Below are 23,686 nucleotides of genomic sequence, written 5' to 3'. Positions count from 1 at the left end.
GGTTCACACCTAAGTTTAACGTGAAACAAACTTAACAGTGCTGAGGCGATTAAAGATGAATTTGAAAAAGGGCACAAGTTAACTCTATGCCCCATTAAAGCAAATACACATGAGAAAAAAAATTACCTGCTGTAAAAGCAATTTCAAAAAACAAGAGTCTATTTTAATATTCAAATTGATTTAAAATCAAATTTAAAACAATAAAGATTTACATCGCACTTGCCAAACCTTGGTATGAATGTTTTTATAATTACTGCACAGAATATTTTTTTTTTGCGCAGAAGCAATTGAAGCAAGCACTGCCGTTCCAGGTTGCAATTTTTCACTTATGAAATTAATGTTAAAAAAAACTCTTGTCCCAGTTGTATGAGCCTCGACCCATCCCGTATCCCACCCCAATACAGTCCCCCAGAACATAGTATTTATTGATTTAGTGGTATCGCGTGGAATGGGCCCTTCCGGCCCTGAGAGCCACGCTGCCCCATCAACCACCGACAAACCCAACCTAACCACAAGACAATTTACAATGACCAGTTAACCTACCCAGTATGCCTTTGGGTGTGAGAGAGGAAACCGGAGGACCAGAGAAATCCCACGCATTCCACAAGGAAGACATACAGAGACCCCTTACAGAACGCCGCCGGAATTGAACCCTGAACTCCAGAATCTTAAAATACCTTGAATAGAGGCACACACTCCCCGGACACAATACTGAACAGTTCTGTAACTGCCAGAGTTGTAAATTGTCAACCCAAGTCAATTTGTATTCAACTCAGTATTCAGTAAAGTCAAGGTTACAACCTTTGAATCTTCTCTGCTTGCCTAAATGAAGGCCTTGTGTTTCATTATTCCCCACAGTAGGCAGTGCAAGCTGCCAGTCACCAATAGAAATTTTACCCAGTCTAGACAGCTCGAACTACCTTTTTAGCTGAATGTTATAGTCGGTGATCAGAATTAAGCACAGCCTCACAATTTCAGGATTAGGATGTAAAATGAAGCATTCTCTGGACATTGGTTCTCAGTTCCCACTGAATGCAAATGATTTGAAACCACAAGAAATCTTCCAATTCTCTGACTTTGTGCACAGCTCTTCAGCAGCCAAATTACCGTGTGAACCTGTGCCATACCTTGCCCAATATAAAAAGATTGCACAACCTCAGGAGTACACAAATGGCTTTGTTTTACTGAAGGAGATCTAACCACAAACTGGCAAATGCGTACAACAGCTCACAGTAAACTGACACTGGATAACACAGCAAAACCTCGAACTACAAGCACAAGATGTTTTCCAATCCTTTCCTTCCCTCTCCACTACCCCAGAGTTTTTAAATATGATGGGCATCAACATTCCACAGAAAGGACGAAAACAAACTAACAGAATCAACGTATGAAGGATTAAAACTGTATTTAAATTTACCTCAGTTTACAAGTTAATTGATTTATTATGCAAATTTGAATTTTTTTTCAGTTGAGTGGGAGAAAGCTTTATCTCAATTTAAAGCAGTTCAGAAAAAAAATGTCTACGCCACCAAAATAGGGACTCTCTGCTCATAGTTAATTCCCTCAATAATTCTATCAGTCACTTACTACAACCTCAAAATCAGTTAATCATAATGCTGGCTTTCGATCTTCCCTGGGCTACCTCCAGTTCCTCTAGCAACTAAAAAAAAAATTGGGTTGTCAACTGATTTTTCCTCCTCTTCCTCAGATAACTTTGATAAACCCATTGGTGCCAACGTTAACCACATAATGAAAGTAATATTTCAGCACAGAAGTATGAACAAAACCTGTGTTTGAACAACTGCTAATGGTCGAGTCTGAGCGATCTGTACAAATGTTTGTGGAACACAAACAGACTGTATCAATGTTGCACCATTTTGCACTTCTGCAAGTGTATAAATGGCCATTTAAATATGTAACTTCTAATTTGTTTGACACTATTAAAAATCTGGCTAACTGTCCAAGATAATTGAGCATTTTTCTTTCTACCTCTAACATCCATCCCTATGTCAACCTATGTTAAGTGTTGCTGTTTCATGCGTCAATCTACTAACATTAACTGGATATTCAAAATGAGAATTCCACGATTGTACAGCTCAAGTACATTTATGTAATCAGTCTGGGCCATCACTTCATTACAGCCTTATTCTATCTTTGCTCATCTTAAATTTTTAGTATATCCCTTTATTCCCTTCTCCCTTGTGTTTGTGCAGTCTCCATTTATAAACAATGATGCTCTGTGAGTCTCACATCCCCAACACACTGGATCAAAAAGTTTATTCTGAATTTCCTACTGGATTTCTTGGTGGCCCCTTAAACTGATGGCCACTTCCTCCCATACATTCCCTCTGTCTCCACTTGATCACCACTATTTCAAAGACTTCTATTAGGGGAGACAGGCAGAGAGCCAGCACGCAGCAGAGGGACAGAGAGAAGGCATGCAACAGAGACACACACACATACACATATGTACACACACACACACACACACATTATAATTTATATAAAATCATGATTTCTATATATGCACACTTTCTATATTAATGCCATTTGGCAACCAGAATTTTATTGATCTAATGAAGATTCAACAGATTAGCAGAACTTTCCATCCTTTCATTTCAATGCCTCCAGAATTAAACCAGAAGGCCCAGTGTGCTATCTCAATAGAGCTATTCTGCTCCCCTTTGGCAGTAATTTCAGTGGAGTAATTGCATGGGGGTGTGTTTGGGTGGAGGGAAGGTTTGCAGCACCCTCAACATCCAGAAATGTTGAAGCCCTAAAGCTCCAACAGCTTGTAGTTGCAATACTCATTTCATTAGTATGACAATACATGCAAAAACATCATGACTACTTCATTCCCAGAAAATCAAACACCTAAAAACCCTAATGTAGAGCAACATAAAGGATATTGCCAGTTCAGTTTGCGAACAATATGAAGCAGAAATCTAAGATATCAAACTTGTTTAATTACCACATTGCTTGAAAACAGAAAACTCAAATTTTTTTGCATATAGTCCCCAAACATGCCTGGTTATAAATTTATTTCTGCAAAAAATTACATCCAACAGAAAAAGAATTACTTCTTACACTCGTCAATCTAGATTCAAAGCTGTGGAAATCAGTGTAACATTGTTCAAGGTTTCAACTGCATGCATGTTTAAAACCAGAGACAGACAGCACTATCTAGTTCTACTTTATGGTAAGCACCATCAAGTAATGTCTTTCGAAAGAAACTAGGAGAAATAACTCTTATTCCAAGTTCAAGTATTTAAAACATCGCTATGGTAAATGCACCCAACTGTATTCACTTATAGAAACTGAAGCTTTCATGCTAGACGAGGGATGTCAGCAGCCCCAATCATATCCCAGTTTATCAGCAGCAGCCAACTGTGAATAACGTCAAACCAGCCTGCCAAGTCGCAGGCTCCTTTTCCCACTGTACACTGCCAGATAAACTGGGAACAAAAGCATCCTACTGCACCTCCCGCTGATCTCCATTAACCCCTGCTGCTGCTTATTATTTCCTCGGGGCCCCAGTACAACCACAGCCTCCGCCAGCACCATGCTTCTTAATGAATGTGTCACTGCTGATGTAAACAGACTGAATCTGCACGCCATCCACGGAACCGGTTACTAAGCAAATCAAAAAGGTCAGTGCTGGGGAAATCTGCATTCACAGAATTGTGCTGTTTCTTTTCCAGCAACTAGCCTGACACTGGGTTATGCCTGAAAGCCAGTTAGCAACATCCCTATCACCAACTGTAATTGATTTGGAAAGCTAAGTTCTCACAATCCATCAAAAATTCTTGATAATCTGTGCAGAGATCTTAAATCATGACAGCGGTGCAAATCATTGATTGAGATGGCCGAGAAAACTTCCAATTAATAGTGGTCTCACTGTGCTGAACACAGACTGACAAGACTTGTCCACTGCAGCCCCTGTGTCAGCTCAAGGCCAAGGGTTTTAATAAGGAAAAACAAACAGGGGAAACAGAACTAGAAACTTGTAAAAACTCTTTACATTTATCTGTGTCAATACAAATGAGGACCTTTTTGATCTTGTGCACTATACAATGTTCTGGAAGAGAATACACACCTCACACTCTTTGCAGGGGAACATAATTCAGGTCAGCTATCGTCAACCAGCATCAATGAATGGCTACTTCAGGACTATACATTGAATAAAGCAGAACAACAATAGGGAATAAATACTTTCCAAAACCTTGCATATTTTGAAATTGTAGTGAAGAGAAAATGAAGAGCAAAGAGATTTCAAACCTCTGAATACCTCATGTCTCATTGACAGCCGCTTAAAACATTTCAACGTTAGACTGGATCCCACCTTTCCTTATTCACTTTTGGCACCGTTACCATTGCTCACAAAGCCAGCCCATACTGCTCTTCCTGAGAAGGTGACTGCACTTCTGCACCTGAGCGACTGCGGTACATCTGGTGAAGGAACTCTCCGCAATGCTGATGCCCAGTGGCAATGAAGGATGGAATCATTTTGCAAGTTGGGATCGCCTGCGGGGAGCTTGCAGACGTTGCTCCCATGCACCCATTACCTGTAGCAGGCATAGAGTCATACACTACAGTTTCACCATTCATAGGTATGCCTGGGCTGCCTCTGACATGTCCTTCTGAGCTCCACATTCAACTATGGTTGGTTCCTCAGTATGATAGAAGCATATGTCAGGCCATGAAGTTAGTGACCTGTCATGGTGAAGATTGCTGTTGCTGTTAATTGCTGACAGCAGCTCACGAATAACTAGTTTCAAGCTAAATCCCGGGAGATTAGCCATTTCTGAGATGCTCAATCCACCCCACCTGGCACCAACAATCAATCCACTGTCAAAAATCACTTAGATTACATTTCTCCCCAACTCTGCTGCTTGGTCTGAACAAATGAACCTCTTGACCATGCCTGCATGCTTTTATGCATTGAGTTTCTGCCACATGATTGGCTGGTTAGATATTTGCATTAAATAGCAGGTGTACCTAATAAGGTGGGTACTGAGTGCATATCAAGAGAAGCAGCACTTCCCAGCTGGTCTCATTGAAGCAAAATCTTTTATCATCCCCAATCCAAAAACTATTACTTTTCATTTGCTGCTAAGTCAAAATTGACATCCATGCTGCTGAAGCCCTTTATCACTCCAGACTTCAATTTCATTCAGCACATTCTATGACACATCATCAGTCATGTGGCAGATGATTTTGTTTTACATGAAATGTACTGATGCATTTTTGATATGAATAAGGCACTTGAACTCAAGGGAACAATTCTTAAGATGAGGTGAAACAATGTTCTGGGATGCCTACCTAAATCAATCTTAGATGGTGGAGAAGAGATAGAGAAGGCAATTGTAAAAGATTCTAAGCTTCTAACGAGGTTATGCTGAATTTTGAAACGTTCGAGCAGAGTTCGGCCTCAATTCCATGCTTGAGTGCAGTGAGCATTTATCAAAATGATTCAAAGAATGAGAGGTGGAAATTATGTGAATGGACAGGAGAAGGTGCAGGTATTCTCCTCACAGAATGGAGGAGATGGAGAGAATTGTAAAATTATTCAATAATAACCACTATTCTGCTTGAGGACCAGAGGCATGGATTGATGGTAATCAGAAAAAAATGACAACAAGGATAACTTTCATCTTTAACAAGTAATAATTATCTAGCATGCACAGTCTGAAAGAATGATGGAAGCAAATTAAAAAGTCTTTTATAAACAAAACTGGATAAATATTTGAAGGAAAGGATGTTGTAGAACTGTGGGTAAAGATGAGAAGACTACCTGGAATTGCCTTTTCATAGAACTGGTATGGACTCACACAAATGTCTCCCTTTTGAGCCAATACTAAAGAACAAAGAAGCATTGACCCCAAGTAATTGATATTTTCATAAACCAAGAAGGACCAGTTATGCTTTGAGGCACCAACATTACCAAGAAGGCTTTACTTCACCAAGTACAAGTTGCTCAGTAAGCTTACTTTGAACAAAATTCAAAGAAAGATGATTATTAATAAAGCAATCTGCGCTGTTCTCTCATTCTCCTTCAACAATTAAAAGTAATCTGATATCCATACAAGCAATAATGAATTCAGAAGCAAAATATTTATACAGAAGCAGTGCTAGTATAAGCAAAGAAAAACAAGATTTTAACATTTTGGTTTCCTACCGATACATGCAGCAAGTTAGTAGTTAAGTTAATGTGGTCAAAGGGCAAATGTGAGAAGAAAATTACTGTGCGCTCTTTGTACTGCTGTGCAAATGAGCATAACATAGGATATGACAATGCAATTATTCTCAGACAACTGCTTACTTTATCAGATTTGTCCTCAGTTGAAGATTATGGATGATAACTTTGGTCATATTCACCATTCCTACAAACAACTCCTGCTGAAGAAGGATTAAGGACAAGCTATTATTTGATTAACTGTTAGTAGAGCATAAAGAACAGGGTCAAGGGACATATCATCTACATTGAGTTGACGGCTATGTTCATTTAACTTGCACCTCTGAATTTATTTGCTGCATTTGTGGAAGATGAATATTTCAGTTCTTGAAGATAATTAAATTTTTACAAATACATCACGATATGTTCACTACTGCTTCATGTAACATCTGGAAAAAAAACAGTGGAGCAAAGACAGTCATTATGATGAGGGATGTAGAAGAAACTTGAAATAGAAAATGTACGTTTTAAGAACAAAGAAACATTACCACTATTTCATTAGAACAATGACTGGATTATTTACAAACAAAAATAACTTAGTACATTGAAACAACTTAACCTATCAATAAGACTGGGACAAAGTATTTACATGAAAAATACTTTTGGCTTAGCAATTTAAATAACCTAAATGAAATGGCTCAACAAACATTTCATTTGGCACAGACAAGAAGAATCATGACACAAATGCTCACAATATCTTACATACAAACCTCAATCTTATCTGTTTTAGCATCACCCCAATACATTTTTCTTTCTTCATAATCCAGAGCTAAACCATTTGGCCAACCTAACGAAGTATTAACAAGGATAACTCTTTCTGTTCCATCCAGAGTGGCACGTTCTATCTTTGGATTCTCACCCCAGTCCGTCCAGTACATGTACCTGATAGGAGAACAATCTGAGTATTAGTCACTTGTACTTTTAGAGAAATATTGCCATTTTTGAATTTTAAGAGTGGAATCAAATGTTGTTAAAAGATACACACAAAGAATATATCCCTTGCTGTGTCTGTATATCACTTCTGACATTCCTACAAAACAATGAGTATTGACAAGAGCCAAAGTTCTAAAACTCAGTGTATGAAGTCCCTCCTACTCCAGCTTATAACGTCCTACCTAAGCAGAGCTTCAAAAGTTTTTCTGGAGCAAAATAACAAATTTCACGTCACATGCCGGTGATAAGAAACCTGGTTCTGAGGTGCAGAATCTGGTCACCAGCACACGAAGTAAAATCACTTTGCCAACTTTAGAATGTTCCCACCGCTATCCAGAGGTTTTATCCTCAAAAGAATTAAAATGTTTAGTACACCAATCAACTACAACAACTTCAGCAAAGTACATTTCCTGAAAAGGTACAAGATATAATCACTGAATTCTTACCCAGACATTGGATCAAGTACAATTGCTCTTGGTTCTTCTAGATCCTCTGAAATTAAAATTTTACGCATTGTGCCATTTAACCTAGTCACTTCAATACGGTCAGTGCCAGTGTCTGTCCAGTAGAGGTTTCTCGCTACCCAGTCAACTGCAATGCCATCAGGATGGTTGATTTGAGAGGTCACCACAAACTGACTTCCAGAGCCATCCAGGTAGGACCTCCTGATAGCACGCACTTCATCATCCGTCCAGTATATATATCCCTCTACTGGATCATAGTCTATTGCGATTGCATGACGGATATCGTCCAACTGCAGGATGACATCTGTAAAGTCTGGCGTATCCAATGATATCCTCCTCAAGTCCGTTCGACGGGCCAACAACAACAACTCTGATGCACCTTTAAAATAAATGACACTAAGAGTTTACAACAGACATTTGTGATCTTTTGATAGTCTTCCTAAATATTAGTACAGCACAAATCCAACAATGAATAAAAGTTTCATGGTACTTAGTTAAGGAAAAGGCATAAACACACCTATTAAAGTCAAGCGTAGTACTAAAGTGTACCATACTTAAAAAATACACTTTAAAAATCTGTTTTAATAAAAGTCGCCCTTTTCAGACTGTTGATTTCACTTGCTGATAAAAATCTTTTGGGTACAAAGAGCTTAACTACTGTCAGTGAAGCGATTTGCTTTGAACAGCTGTGCGTGACCAACAGAGCACCACTATTCAGTCTCATATTTTTCTTTCAGCTTTGCTACAGTTTTATTGCTGTGATTGATGACAAAAGCAGCAAGCAATGGGCTAAAAGCCCATTAAATGTATGCAAGCCTCGACTCTGTGGACCATCAATGTGACACAAAATAATTTACAGCCACCTAATCAATGTCACCCCAATGGCATTAGAAGCATGAGAAATTATTTTTTCCCTCTTGGTTCAGTGCTAAACTGAGTGAGCATATTTCAGCTCTGCCATGACACACAGCTGCATACTTGGTATGTCATAAATAGGTGCCTTGCAAAGAGAACTACAAATTGAAAGCAGCAAGTCAACAAAAAAAGAAACAGATGCAATCTTATGCTCATTTCATAGGTCACAACAAAATACTTTGTGAACCATTTATTTTACTCTGTCCAGAAATATTGGCAGTTCTGCTATTAAATAATTCCTGTGCAAATTTCCAGAGCTCGATGAAGAATATGCTCCTGATAATGCTATCTCTGAAATAAGTCTTTAATTTTCATGCTGATTAATGGATTCTCCATACAGACACAATTTGGCATCATTACCACTATAATCCTTGTTCCTGGGAAAACGCCAAATGGTGCTGTCATTATAGCAAGCTGTGCAGATTGGATATGGGCTTTATCAAGGGATAATTCGTGGCTCCATTTAGCAAAGAGTTCTACTGCCGACAAAAGGACTGCAAATGACAGGGTAATGTTAACAACATACACCACACAGTGAAACATTTCAACTGAAACAATGCATACTTACTTTTCTCCCCTCCCTGAATTTTCATGGTTATCAATATAAAGAGAAATGCTTATCAACAGGTACACATACATTTCACTATGTGCAATAGATTGAAAACTGACAGGTTTAGCTAGTGAGATGTAGAACGTGAAGCAGTTTCCATACCATGCTATCCTCAATATCATTATATATTGATTCTCCAAAATCATCATTTTAGCATAAACTCTCATTTTCTTCTATATAAAATGTGTTTAGGTGTAATGGATATCTAAAACATCAAAACTATCCACTTGCCCTGATATCCTAGTAACATAAAAATCATTCTCAAAGCCGGAACTATTTCTCTCCTGTACTCACTCACTCTCTGGATTGGTTTAGATGGGTTAAAAAAAAACCATTCTTGCATACCTACAGGACTTCCACGGCTGCATACTTCCACTTATCTGGTTTAAGTATGTAGTCGCTGGCAGCTGGAATGTAAATAGCATGGTCTTGCCATATCAAATAGTTCACGTCAGTCTCTATTCGTGATATCTCAGCCAGGCAGCCAAGGCATGCACTACGCATGACCAAACATACATTCTCATTTAAGTACCACGAGAAAAAATAGTTAAGGTACAGATGAATGAAGAATTGTTCTTTTGTAAGTCACAGGGTTACAAAACAAAAGGCACCTTTCCCCTTGCACTGGTCAGAACACCAGAGTAAAGAGAATGCTCCTGGTATAAATCTTGACTGTTCACAGCTACAAGTTACCACAGTTGCTGTTGTTTGCCATGGGTAAGTTTGCTTCACCTTCTATTGCAAACATCATTATAGAGTCAGATTCACACAGATTAGGAATGGCCTTTCAGCCCATCGTGTTTATGCTGTCCTTTCTGCCCATTCACACTCATACCTTTTCATTGCTTGGTTTAGGACCTTGTCATTCTATGCCTCGCCTATGTAAGAGCCTGAATAAACGGCTCTGAAATGCAGTGATTTCACTCACACCTTTGCTAGTGTGTCAGACATCAATCACCGTGCTAAAACAAAATGACCCTTCATGTCTCCTTTAAAATTCCTTCCTCTGACCTTCAACCCATAACCCCTTGTTTTTGATACCCCTGCCATGGGGAAAATTTTGACCATGTACCCTACGTTTCTGAGGTCACCTCTTGCCCTCCTCTTCAGAGGAAAGCAGCCCAGCCTATCACTCCCAATAATGTCCAGCCTCCAATCCAGACAACGCCCTGGTAAATCCCCTCTGCACTCTGCCGAGCACAGTCACATCCATTTTATAGGAGTGCAAACAGAACTGCATATTATACTCTAAGAGCAACCTTACCAGTCTTTACAAAATTGCACCAGCTCTAAAACAGGCATTCCAGACTGTGTTGCCACTTTCAGGGAAGTAAGCACTTGAATTCCCACTCATAACATCCCTTAGTGCTCTACTGTATTTATGTCCTAGTTCCGACTTCCCAAAATGCATTATCTTGCACTTGCATGATGTGAGTCTATAGAGGCAGAGTGTAGACATTTTGCTGGCTGCTCGCTCTGCAGAAGCTACCCTCTTCTTGGCATTACAGGGACTGCAAAGAAAACAGCCACTATTACCATTACAAAAACTGCTAAGCCAGCTTCCAGATGGCTATGGATCAAGAGGTGTGACCTGTGGACCAAAGCTGCTGGGTCACAAGCCAGGGCCTGGTCAATCCCGGCTGGGTCACCTGCATGAGTGTCTGATGTTGATAACACCCAGTGACCCCAGGTCATATCACAGCACATCCCAGGATGCATCTCAGCATCATGTCAAGATTGAATTTCATCTGTCATTGTTCTGTCCAAACGTTCCATCTGATCAATACGTTGCCTGAGGAAACCTTACTCATTTACCACAATGCCACCAATTCCAATTTTCATGTCATCTATAAACTTAACAAATATTCTCTCAACCAATTCACTCATATATATCACAAGGGTTGTACCACTGATCCCTATGGCAAATCACTGCCCACAGATTTCCAATCAGAAAACCATTCTTCCACCACAACCTTCCGCATCAAGTGACTAAGCCAATTCTGGGCACCTTGCATTGGATTGCATGCACCTTAACTTTATGGACCATGTCGTATGCCTTAAACTTCATGTACTATTAGTTACATCTACCATCCTGCCTGCATCAATCCCTTTTGTTACCTCAAAAAAGACATACTCAATCAACTCAGTATTTCCCTTGTACAAAACCATCCTTATTTTTCAGAGGCAAAGTTCAGCTTGCCAAATGCACAAGGACATAAAATTGCACCAGTGCATACACAAGCTTACTTGCAGTGGCATTATCTAACCTAATCAGCCCTTGTGTTTCCTAATGTACATAATTCCCACCCGTCAGAGTTTTCTCCAGTTACTTCCATACATCTGACTGGTCTATCCTTGCTGCAATTCTGAAATAAAAGAACAGTATTAGCTGTTTCCTGGCATCTCACCTGTGCTCAACAAAAATGCAAACATCTCTGTTAGGGCCTCAACCATTTCCTTCCTTGTTTCCCCATAACATTCAGAGAGATTTTATCCAACCCTGGGTACTTATTCACTGTTATGCATTCTAACACTATCACTGGCACTTGGTTCGTACTGATCAGCACAAGGCCGTCAACATATTCCTCCCTGGATTCACTATCCACCACACTTTTCTCCAAGGTAAATAACTGTTCACTTACCACCAACACGATTGAGCAGCAGCACCTCAGTTCCGGACACTGAACTCACCACTGCGCTTAAATCTGCACACTTTAACACTAATGAAGTTTTTTTGAGCTTTATGGTTATTAAAGTATAAAATTGGAAAGTTGCCTTCCTCACATTTGTCACTGCAACACCTGGACCAAAGCAGCTAAGTTGGACAGGTCAATAGAACAGAACCTCCTACATCCTGAAGAGCCAGCCATAAAAGATTTTCATTATGCCGAATCAGAATATCCTTCTGCTAAGCTATGTTTTAACATGTGTCCTTCAGTGAATACTTCTTCCTGCACTCAAGTTTCCTCACCAAAAACAATGCACTAAATATTGATTTTAAAATGCTCCACATTTGGAATATCTTATAAAGTCACGACCTGCTGTGATTTTAAATTTGTTAACAGTATTATCATTTCTCAACAATGATTACACAAATCAAAAACTGGACACTGTGTGTGTGCTCATTATTGCACAGACATAATGGTGAGTTGAAACAGCATTTTACTGTGGTTTTTTAAAGAATTCTCAAAAACAAATATACTGTTTGAGATGATCAGCACCTCCATAAATATGACTTAATTCCAAAGCAAGAATAGGAACCACAAGGGCATATTAACCTTACCAAAAGGACCCAACTATCTTATTACTCAGCTGAAAATACATCAGAAAGTGAATTTTGGATTTTCTACATTTATATCACCAAAACTGGAGAAATCTGAATCTAACGTGACTATGATCCAAATATGCTTAAAAGCAAGTCAAATTTTTGATATTGCTTTATTTCTCCCTATTATATTTTGTCTATACATCCAGATATAACCTACCATCTTTGCACTTGGTTCCATCTTCTAGCAGCTGGACTCCAGTTGGGCAAGCACAATGAAAAAACGGATTGACTGGAGACATCAGGCACAAGTGGGAACAACCACCATTATTGCTTCCACAGGGATTTGTCGCTGATCAGATAAAAAAAAGATTTTGAATGTTAATACAGTAATTCCAACTTTACAACAAAGCAATTATTATTGCTTAAATTTCAAACCAATTCTGCCTCAGATTTTATGTACATTTTAAATTTGCATACATGTTAAAGTGAAATTATGTATCACAGTGGATGAGGATACAGGACTTGCATCCACAGACCAGACTGAGACACAACAAAGTCTCACCAAGCTAGGTGGAAAATTCATTTACAATTAAACACAGAATAACAGCATACCCAAATAACCATCACCAGGAAGGTACCTGCCACTGTGACTGTGCCACTCTGATACGCTATATTGGTTCCGGGTTGAATCCTGACATCCTCTGTAAGGAGTCTCTGTACACCCTCCTTAAAGAATGTGTAGGTTTCCTCTCACAGTCAATTGCCCCACGATTAGGTTAGTGTTAAATCGGGGTTGTCAGGGGTTGCTGGGAAGGGCCTATTCTGCACCGTGAGAAAGAGAAGAGAAATTGCCTTTCAACTCATCAACTTTTTTGCTGTTGATGCTTCTGTAGCAGGCTATTTTTTTTTTTTAATGAGGTCGAGTTGCTAGCTCAACGGTCAACCCAGTACGGATGGAAAGTACACAGGAGCCGGCTGGATTCGAACTCAGGACCTTCTGCCCCAAAGTCCAGCGCCGATGCCACTACACCACCAGCTGGCTATTCTGCACTGTATTTCTAACTAGTTAAGGCAGTGAGAAAACTCCAAGATACACTCAAGTCATTTAGGGAAGTTAATCGGCACTTGCTGGGCTGGCCTATGTGCAGCTCATGGCGGACTCCAGGTCGCTACAGAGGTTGCCTAACAAGCCATGGTTTGATGAACAATTAAGAATGGCTATTGTCAACTCATCATGCACATCATACGACTTCATCTTCTGGTCCAGCCTACCACAAGGGACCTTGTCAAAAGCATTGCCTGTACACAATATCCGCTGCCCTACATCAATTACCTTTGCAGTCTCCTCTAAAATCTCAATTAAGTTTGAGAGCTCGGAGGTCCCCTGAGCAAAGCCACACTAGCCATCCCTAATAGGTCAATATTTCTAAAAATGTGAGTAAATCCTGTCGCTGAGAATTTTCTCCTCAGATTTCTCTACCACTCATGTAAAGCTCACCACTAGCCCTATTGTCCATGTAGGAAAAAAATAACACTGGCTATTTTCCTGTTTTCCAGGACTAAGAACAATACAATGATCTTTATCAAGACCCCGGCAATCTGCTCTCCAGCCAGCCTTAGGATCATCAGATAGATCACATTAGGCCCTAAAGACTTATCCATCTTAATGATTTTCAAGAGACCCAACACCACCAACATTCCCTAGAATATCAACATGTCCCTCCCACCAGCATCCATGCCCTTCACCTTTATACCCATCATATAAATACACAGCAGCTCTACTTTTTTGGGAGTCTGTGAAGATTCGGCATGTCATCAAAATCCTTGGCAAACTTCTATAGATGTGCAGTGGAAAGTGTGCTGACTGGCTGCATTATGGCCTGGCATGGGAACTCTAATGCCTTTGAGCAGAACATCCTACAAAAGTTAGTGGATTCAGCCCAGTCCATCACAGGTAATAGCTTCTCCACCACTGAGCACATCTACATGAAATGTTAGGGTACAAAAGCAGCATCCATCAAAGATCCTCACCACCCAGGCCATGCTCTTTTCTCGCTGCTGCCATCAGGAAGAAGGCACAAGTGCCTCAAGACTCACACAACCAGATTCAAGAACAGTTACTACCCCTCAGCCATCAGGCTCTTGAACAAAGTGGATAACTACAGTTATTCTATTTTTGGTGTTCCCACAGTCAATGGTCTCACTTTAAGAACTCTTTATCTTGTTATTTCATGCTTGTTACTTATTGCTATTTATTTATATTTGCATTTGCACAGTTTGTTGTTCATTGATCCTGTTTATAGTTACTGTTCTATAGATCTGCTAAGTGTGCCCACAGGAAAAAGAATCTCAGGGTTGTATGTGGTGACGTGTATGGACTTTGATAATAAATTTTACTTTGAACTTTGAACAAAGTAATCATTAAGGACCTTGCCCACTTCCTCTGGCTCCATGCAAAAAAAACATCTTTTGTCCTTGATTGGACAACCCTTCCTTATTGCTCTTTACAAGTATAAAGTGCATCGAGATTCCTCTTAGTACAGCTTGCCAACAACACTTTATGGGCTTTCTACCTCACTTAACTCCTTATTTAAGTTTTCTTCCTTCCTTCATATTCCCCAGCAGCCAACTTAGACCTCAGCTCTTTAAAACAGAATTTTTCAATAGGGAGATTGTGATTTTTGAACTGCGTGCAACTTGCAATGCTAGCGCTCACAGTGGTGGGCAGTGACTAAGCTGACCCGTTAGTCTCTCAGCCCAGTAGGGTAATGCACTGTAGGACTGTGTTTATTTTATTGAATCCATTCTCAGTTTCTGATGCGAGATGGGGGAGGCCATTGATAATTGCATGGAGGGGAGGACGGTAGGCTGATGAGGAGCCTGAAGCGCACTTTCCCAGCATTGAATGGACTTGCCCAACTTGGGCTGTAACGTCAGCCTCTCCCTCCCAAATTACCTCTCCTTCTGGGTGATGCTACAAAATGCTGAACTTTATTAAACAAAGACAAGTCTATGACTGGATGAGGGACCCTTTTTCCTGAATCTTCTGCTCAGCCTGAGAACTTGACTTTGAGAGAAGAGGAAGAACTTAGTGAGCTGCACTTTGATTATCAAACACTCTGAAATGAGTACTTGTGCACAGAAAACAAGCACAGGTTTCACATGCTAGCTCTATACTTCAGCCCGATCATGTCACTTAGTAAAACGCTTTTTTCAATGTCTTGTATAAAATTGTGCCTTAGGCTATATTTTTACTCATATTGCTTTGGCTTATGGGGTTTTTTTTTAAGTAACTTTACTACTTAACATTTTCAATAAATGTTCAAGTTGCAAATAGCATTAATTCAAATAATTTTACAACCTTTATTTAAATTAAATCTACCAAGCCCACCTTCAGAAAAATTAAATTCCTTTTTTGGCTTAAGCCACTTATTTAACAGAAATTATGTTTGCCTTATGAATTTTTAAAAATTTATGGAAGGGAAAGAAAGATTAATTTCAAAGGTAAGCTAAGAATTCATTCTCTACTCAGAGATTTTTTGATTATATCTACAACTTACTGATCACATTACCATACCCAGAGTTGTCCATATAATAATTTTTATGCAGGGTTTGCCTGAGACCTGGAAATTATTTCAAAGATTCCCCCAGGGCAAAAAGTTTCAGAAAGGCTGCTCTAATCCTTACATACAGTTCCTTACTTTTGACTAAATTTACAACACCTTTTGAAACTTGCCATTCTTATCCTTCGTTTTCCCAGGAACATCCTGAACTCAAATCAGCTGTCCTTTGAAAGAATTGCACACTCCAGATATGGATTTACTTCCAATCTGCCACTCACTATCTACTTACCCTCATTCCAGCCTAATACTGTTATAATCAGCCTTCACCCTTGGCCCAGTCTTAACGCCTGTTCTCAATTATCTGAAAACTTACAGGATTAAGATCACTGTTCCCAAAATGCTCCTCCACTGAAACTTCCGTCAACTGGCCAAGCTGTGTGGGGAAGACAGATTATTCCCAAGCTTTTCATGTTTACAAGCAAGCCAAAAACATTCTCATCTAATGCACCTTCTGGATTTAGGACAGAAGCAAAAAGGAGATTTTCTTCTGTCAGTTTAGTAAATAAGGAGCAGAAAACCTTGGTTGCAGCATTTCTGGAGTATTCCAGCATTTTTCTGGCTCAGGCTACAGAAATGTTCCATTCCCTTTCAGCTCATCCTTTGCCTTTCCCTAGGCCAAGTACTACTTTCATCTGTTTTCTAAGCACCATTAATCCCACTTTGAAATAGTTGCCAGGAAGCACAGCACATTCTGGGAACGAGCTTCATTAAATTTTCCCTATCTTGCTGTTTCACTGGTTGGAGGAGGTTTGCTTCCACTCAAATCCTCTCAGCAAATTGGTCAAATCTGCTTTTCCTTGTGCTGACAACTCCACGAGTGCGGCATGTGCTTTCTCCAAAATCTCCAACTCTGAAGTTGGCACAATTTCTACTATAGAGTCAAAGGACACTACAGCACAGAAATGTGGTAGTCCATGCTGAATGACTAATCTGCCTAGTTCCATCGACCTGCACCTGGACCACAGCTCTCCATACGCCATGTTAAAATGGAACAGGCATCCACCACTTCCAATGGCAGCTTGTACCACACTCTCCCCACCTTCTAAGTGAAATTCCACCCATGTTCCTCTTAAACATTTCACCTTTCACCCTGAACTCATGACCTCTAGCTCTAGTCTCATCCAAGCTCAGCGGAAAATGTCTGCTTGTATTTACCCTGTCTGTACTCCCGAGTTTTATATGTCACCATCAAAACTGCCTTCGTTCTTCTACACTCTAGAGAGTAAAGTCCAAATCTAACTTGGGTCCTCAAATCCTGGTAACAACCTTGTACATTTTCTCTGCACTCTTTTGATTTTATTGAGATCTTTCCTGTAGGCACTGTCCCCTCCGAGCTGTGCAGGTGCACAGCCACACAATAACTAAAATACTCCTGTGCAGATAGCTATTGTTGTCACGCAGGTGAAATTTTATATAATTTTGAAAATTGTATAATTTGAAATCTGTTAACAAAACTGTGAAACATCCTGTAATTACCTGTGTTAATGAACATAACCCATAAATTTTCTCAATAAACATACCACAACCTTTACTTTGTAAATACAGTGAAACTCTAAAATATTTCTTTGTCACTATTTCAGGTTACAACACTGATACAAATTATAACAATAAACACAGAATGGAAGTCACTGAGTGCAAGTTCATTGTTAATAAACTGTCGGCCTAAATGCCAACACAGTCTAATTTCACGGAGCATGAAAGATTTTCTTTGTCGTACTGCATTTTGCTGTACCTCCAATTAATAAAAAGTATGTGATTTTTCCATTTTCATTCTAGATATTCATATTACAAAAAAAACTTAAAGTCCCACACATTATTCAGGCTGTGTAAAAATTCCTGCTCAAGGCAATGGTTGGTCTGTGCAGCTGTGAATATAATTAGAGAGAACATTGCCCTTAGGTAGAAACTACACACAATACAAATTAGGCCTCACCATCATCTTATACAACTTTAACAGAACATCCCAACTGCTGTACTCAATATATTGATTTATAAAGGCCAATGTGTCAGAAGCTTTCTTTATGACCCTGTCTAACCATTTTCAATGAATTATAATTTGTATTCCGATCTTTCTGCTCTACCACACTCCTTAGTGCCCTACCGCCCACTGCGTAAGACACCATGGTTGATCCTCTCAAAGGGCAGCATGACACACTTGTCTGCATTAAATTCCACCTACCATTGTTTAGCCCATTTTTCCAGCTGGTCCAGATCCTGCTGCAAGCTTTGATAATCTTCCTCACTGTTCACTATGCTCCCAATCTTGGTGTCATCTGCAAGTTTGCTGATCTAGTTTACCACAAGTTGATCTAGATCCTTGATATAGATGACAAACAAAGATGAACCCAGCACCGATCCCTGCAGTACTCCACTAGTCACAAAACCTCCAGTTAGAGAGACAACCCTCTACTACCACTCTCTGGCTTCTCCCACAAAGCTGATGCCTAATGCAATTTACCACCTCACCGTGAATGCAAAGAGACTGAACGTTCTTAACCAACCTCCCACTCAGGACTTTGTTAAAGGCCTTACTGAAGTCCATGTGGGCAACGTCCACTGCCTTGCCTTCATCAACTTTCCTGGTAACTTCCTCAAAACATTCTATAAGATTGGTTAGACATGACGTCCCACACACAAAGCTGTGCTGACTATCCCTGTCGGTCCTAAATATACCCGGTCATATATCCGGTCCCTCAGTATACCTTCCAATATCTTAGTTGACTGATGTCAGCCTACAATTTCCTTGCTTATCCTTAGAGCTTTTCTTAAACAATGAAACAACATTAGCTGCCCTCCAATCCTCTGATACCTCACCCGAAGCTAAAGCCATTTTAAATATCTCTGCTAGGGAGGGCCCCTGCAATTTCTGCACTAGCCCCCCACATGGTCCGAGGGAACACCTTGTCAGGCCCTGGGGGTTCATTCACCCTAATTTACCTCAAGACAGCAACCCGCCCCTCCTCTGTAATCTGTACAGGGTCCACGGCCTCCTTGCTGCTTTGCTTCACTTCTATAGACTGTGTCCATCTCCCGAGTAAATACAGATGTAAAACAAAAAAACCATTCAAGATATCCCCATCTCTTTCTGGTGTTTATTTATCTTTCCCCTCCTGAGAAAGCAGATAAAGTTAGACCAAATTTCGGTTAAGACTTCTAAAATCAAAGGCAACCGTTAAAACCTTGCACTTGAAATCATCCACAAGATGAGTTAACAAATTTCACAACACATACTGCTGATAATAAACCCATTTCTGATCGTAAACCAGAACACAACACAATGCACAAACATAATTAAATAACTATGTAACTAGGAATCAAATCTGACAAGGAACTTTACTTAAGAGGGGGGTATGAATTCCAGCAACTAGCTTTCTGCATTATCTCATACAATATCTATGGAATAAAACTATGTTTCCCCAGTGTTAAATCACTTCTCATTTTAAGAACTGATTTGAGTCATCATTAACTCTTAAGTAAATTTTGTTCGTAGGTTACAAATTTTGAAGACAGGAAATGAACTTGGAAACATTTCTAGTGCAGAGTAGCGAATCTTTTAGCTTATCTGGAGTGTAGATCAGAATGAAAAGTTTAACTCCTAGGCTGTTTGGGGGGGGGGGGGGGGGGCGCCACAGTAGCATAGCAGTCCGCACGACTATATTACAGCTCCGGGCGATCAGGAGTTCAATGCTGGTGCCACTCTGTGAAGAGTCTCTGAACATCAGCCCCATGGAATGCGTGGGCTTTTCTCTGGGTCCTCCGGTTTCCCCCCCCCACAGTCCAGATGCACCAAGTTAAAAATTGGTCCTTGTAAATTGTCCCGTTAATCAGGTTTGTCAGGGCGGTTGCTGAAGGGCCTATTCTGTGCTGTATTGCTAACTAATTTCTAGTTAATACCTTTGACATGGATTCAAAGCTTACAATAATAATTTTTACAAACTTACTAAAGGATTTCAATTATTTCAAGTTTTGGTTTTCTTTTCGATAAATGAGCAAATAGAAGTTTTCATCTGAGGAATATCTATAAGAACAGTTACACACCATTTACCCAAAAGGTGCACACACAACAGTTACAAAAAAAAATTTAAAGATTCAGAAATGTTTTCAAATGATGCTTAGCAAGGTGCTTTTACTCTGTACAAAATACAAGTGGATGCAATTATGCACATTCCTTCAAATATTAATAGTTTTCAAGTTGGAGGATATATCAGTGTACTTCAGCCTCACTAAGACAATATACCCAAGGCTATTCAAATTGAGGTCATAGTCCAGTATCTTTTGAACTGGAACTGTAGACATAACATAAATGCATCAGCACACATGCAAATAACATCGAGTTCCTAATCATTATTTATAATCCTTCTGATTTATAAAGTAAAAATGCAAAGTTATTTCCCACCCCATCAATGCCTTCTCCCTCTAATTCCCTTCAGCTTAACAACTATGTCCATTGTAATTTTTACAATTATTGTCCAAAATTCGGCAATTCCCTAACATCTATGTACTATTTTCATAAACTCTGTCATATTTTCACAAGTTCTTGCAATAGTCTTTTCCTCTCAGTCTTTAATCCATCCTCTCCATCTTATTGTTCCACCCTCAAGAAACGTCGACAGCACATAACAAACGAGGAAACATCAAGCGGAAACAATTAATTGTCCATCTTATCTTTTGAAAATAACATTCTTATTTTGGGATGCGAATAAGTTTAGAAGTGGTCATAAATTCTCACAGAAGTATGATTAGTTCACCTTAATTTTGTTTTCCCTGTGATTACATGGTTAAAGAATGTTCAGAGCTCTCAAAACGTGTAACACCAAGTAAAGGAAATGAATGGTACCACATTGCCTCTTGCATACTGCCAGCTTGTGGCAGGGCCAAGGAGTCACTATTCTACAACCGTATGCCATCCTGGACGGAGCATTAAGATACCAGTTGCACAGCGACCAACCATGCTTTGAAAAAAGCTTTCCAATGACTTGCGTTTGAATTTTACCCATGAATTTGCAGAAATGCAAGCTCATTGCCTTTACAAATAGATTTAATTTTAGAAAACAAACATGCATTTCTAAAATGAATGCAAAATATATCATGAAGATTAAAAACCTGGGCCCAGATTCAGCAGCTCATTTGGCTCTCTCTGGCAGGGGGCAGGGCTTTGATTTGATTTCCGGATGTGAAGTGCCAGTTATAAGGGAAGCATGACATGCAACAACAGCAATGTTATCGAACAAGCTGAGAAGCCTGTATCATATCAAATCATTTTCATACCACAAACCAAAGCTAGCACAATTTATCCTGCAATCTATAAACATAAAAACTCAAGTGATCTTTTATTTAAAAAAAATTAAACAAGTATTTGAAATTGTTATGGAGAAAGAAAGTGTATACATTAGAATTTAAGTTTTTTGGACCAGATTATAACTCTTTCCCAGTACAGCTTCAGAAACTCAGTGAAGTACTGTTCAGGAACATTAAATGATTTGCATTTATCTGAAGTTCTTGTTAACTTGATCCTTTTTAAAGCTGACGCTGGAGAAGACTGCAAACTGTTGGATCCCCGTGACCAGATATCACTCAAAGAAACCTGTATATTTACTTGTTATATTTCATCATTCATTGACTACCTCAACGTTCTTTTTTTAAGCACTATTTATTCTGTCATTTATTGTATGTGTCTTTGCACTACACTGTCACAAAACAACAACCTCCACATAATGAGAGTGATAAAAAATCTGATTCTGATGGCCTTGCACGTGTTTATTCCAGGCGTTCAGTTCAATGTTGATTCTCAGCAGAAATATTGCACCTCTGAGTATGGGGAATGAGAATCAGTTATAACTTCAGAGCTAGATGGAGCTGAGGGTTTAAACATAGAACAGTACAGCACAGCCTCTTCAGCCACGATGTTGTGCCAACCTTTTAACCTACTCCAAGATCAATCTAACCTTTCAAAATGCCATTTCCTTTTTGTGGTTCCTCTATCTCCACTGCATCTGTTCTCAGGATGAAACATTCCATTCTGGAGTATCTGAGATGTCCTGCTTTTTCAAAGGGTTTCCCTTCCACCACCATCGTTGCTGCAGTTACCCGCATCACCTTCATTTCCACCACATCTGCCCCATTGTCATCCTCCCGCCATGGTGATAGGGTCAGGGTTCCCCTTGTCCTTACCCACCCCCACGAGCCTCCATGCCAGAACAAAATTCTCCGTAACATCCACCATCTCCAACAGAATTCTACCCCTGAGCACATCTTTCCTTCCTCCGCAATCTTCTTTAGGTTGGGACCACTCTCTAAATGACTCTTTTGTCCACTTGTCCCTCTTGGCATATCGCTGAAGTCTGAGAGGTACCACACCTGCCCCTACACCTCCTCTCTTACCACCATTCAGAGCCCCAAATAGTTCTTTCCAGGTGAGGTGACACTTCACGTGAGAGCCTGTCAGGGCCAGCTATTTGATCCAGTGCTCCCAGCAAAACCTCCTCAACACTGGTAAGCCCCAACATAGATTAGGAACTGTTCCGTCGAGCACCTTCAACCTGTCCGCCACAGATCAACTTCCCTGTTGTTGATCAACAGATCAACAACACATCTGTTGTTGGCCTCCTCTGCTATGATGAGGCCACACTCAAGATGGAGCAGCAACACCTCACATTCCATCTGGGTAGCCTCCAAAAGTAATGGTATGATCTTCAATTGCTCTAATCTTCAGTTAATTCTCTCCCTTTCCCCACTCCCTCTGGTGACCCCTCTTCCTTCCCTTTCTTCTATGATCCACTGTCCTCTCCAATTAGCTTCTTTCTTCCTCGGGCCTTTACTTCTTCCATCTATTACTTCCCAGGTTCTTACTTCATTCCACACCCCCCCGCCCCCCAAAGGCTTCTACCCCATTCCACTCCGGACCTGTTTATTTCCTCTCCGTAGATGCTGCCCGACTTGCTGAGTTCCTCCAATATTTTGTGTGCTGGTCAATCTAACCCCTCCCTCCATGAAGTCCCATGTGCCTATTTAAGGGTCTCTTAAATGTACCTAATTTATCTGCCTTGCCATCGCCCCTGGCATCACTTTCCACAAACCCACCACTCCCCATGATAAAAAAAACCTACAACTGACATTCCCCCTTAGTTTCCTCCAATTACCGTAGATTTATGCCCTGTCGTATAAGCCATTTCCACCCTGGGGAAATGTCACTGGCTGCCCACTCTGTCTATGCCTCTTATCATCTTATACACCTATCAAGTCACCTCTTATCGACCTTCACTCCAACAGCAAATATCTTCACAAGACTTCCACTCTTGTCCAGGCAGTATCCTGGAGAATCTCCTCTGCACTTCTGTAAAGCTTCCAGAACCAAACTGTGGTGGGAAGCAGTGAACCCATCCTCCAGTGCTGGAATGGGAGTTCAGGGGAATGCTGTGGCTGACTATAGGCAAACTTCGATTTTGGTCACATTAGAATAGCCTCTGCAAAGTGTCAGAACTAGATGAAAACCTGCAATTTTGACAGCACTCCTCCCACTTTCTGAAGCTTTTCAGCATGAGATTTATGCTGGTCATCATAAAAGATCGGTACCCAGTGTTCAGCCAGAGGATAGTTACCAACAATCATGCTGGAATGGGTATGGGGGACACTGGTTTG

General features: G+C 40.1%; 1 protein-coding gene across 1 annotated transcript in view; it reads right to left on the bottom strand.

The window, feature by feature from the left end:
- The window catches only part of lrp6 (low density lipoprotein receptor-related protein 6), a 145,905-nt gene that overhangs the window by 31,198 nt on the left and 91,021 nt on the right, over window positions 1-23,686 (bottom strand). Inside the window, exons 6-8 of the mRNA XM_059978207.1 lie at window positions 12,643-12,774; window positions 7,615-8,011; window positions 6,946-7,117 (exon numbers count right to left, since the gene is read on the bottom strand). Of these exons, the coding sequence (XP_059834190.1) occupies window positions 6,946-7,117; window positions 7,615-8,011; window positions 12,643-12,774 (701 nt within the window). The remainder of the gene's footprint in view (window positions 1-6,945; window positions 7,118-7,614; window positions 8,012-12,642; window positions 12,775-23,686) is intronic.

Source organism: Hypanus sabinus, chromosome 8 (assembly GCF_030144855.1).
Source record: "Hypanus sabinus isolate sHypSab1 chromosome 8, sHypSab1.hap1, whole genome shotgun sequence".
In the NCBI taxonomy this organism is placed as follows: domain Eukaryota; kingdom Metazoa; phylum Chordata; class Chondrichthyes; order Myliobatiformes; family Dasyatidae; genus Hypanus; species Hypanus sabinus.
The sequence above is the reverse complement of the archived record's forward strand: the minus strand, read 5'-3'. Positions and strand labels throughout refer to the sequence as shown.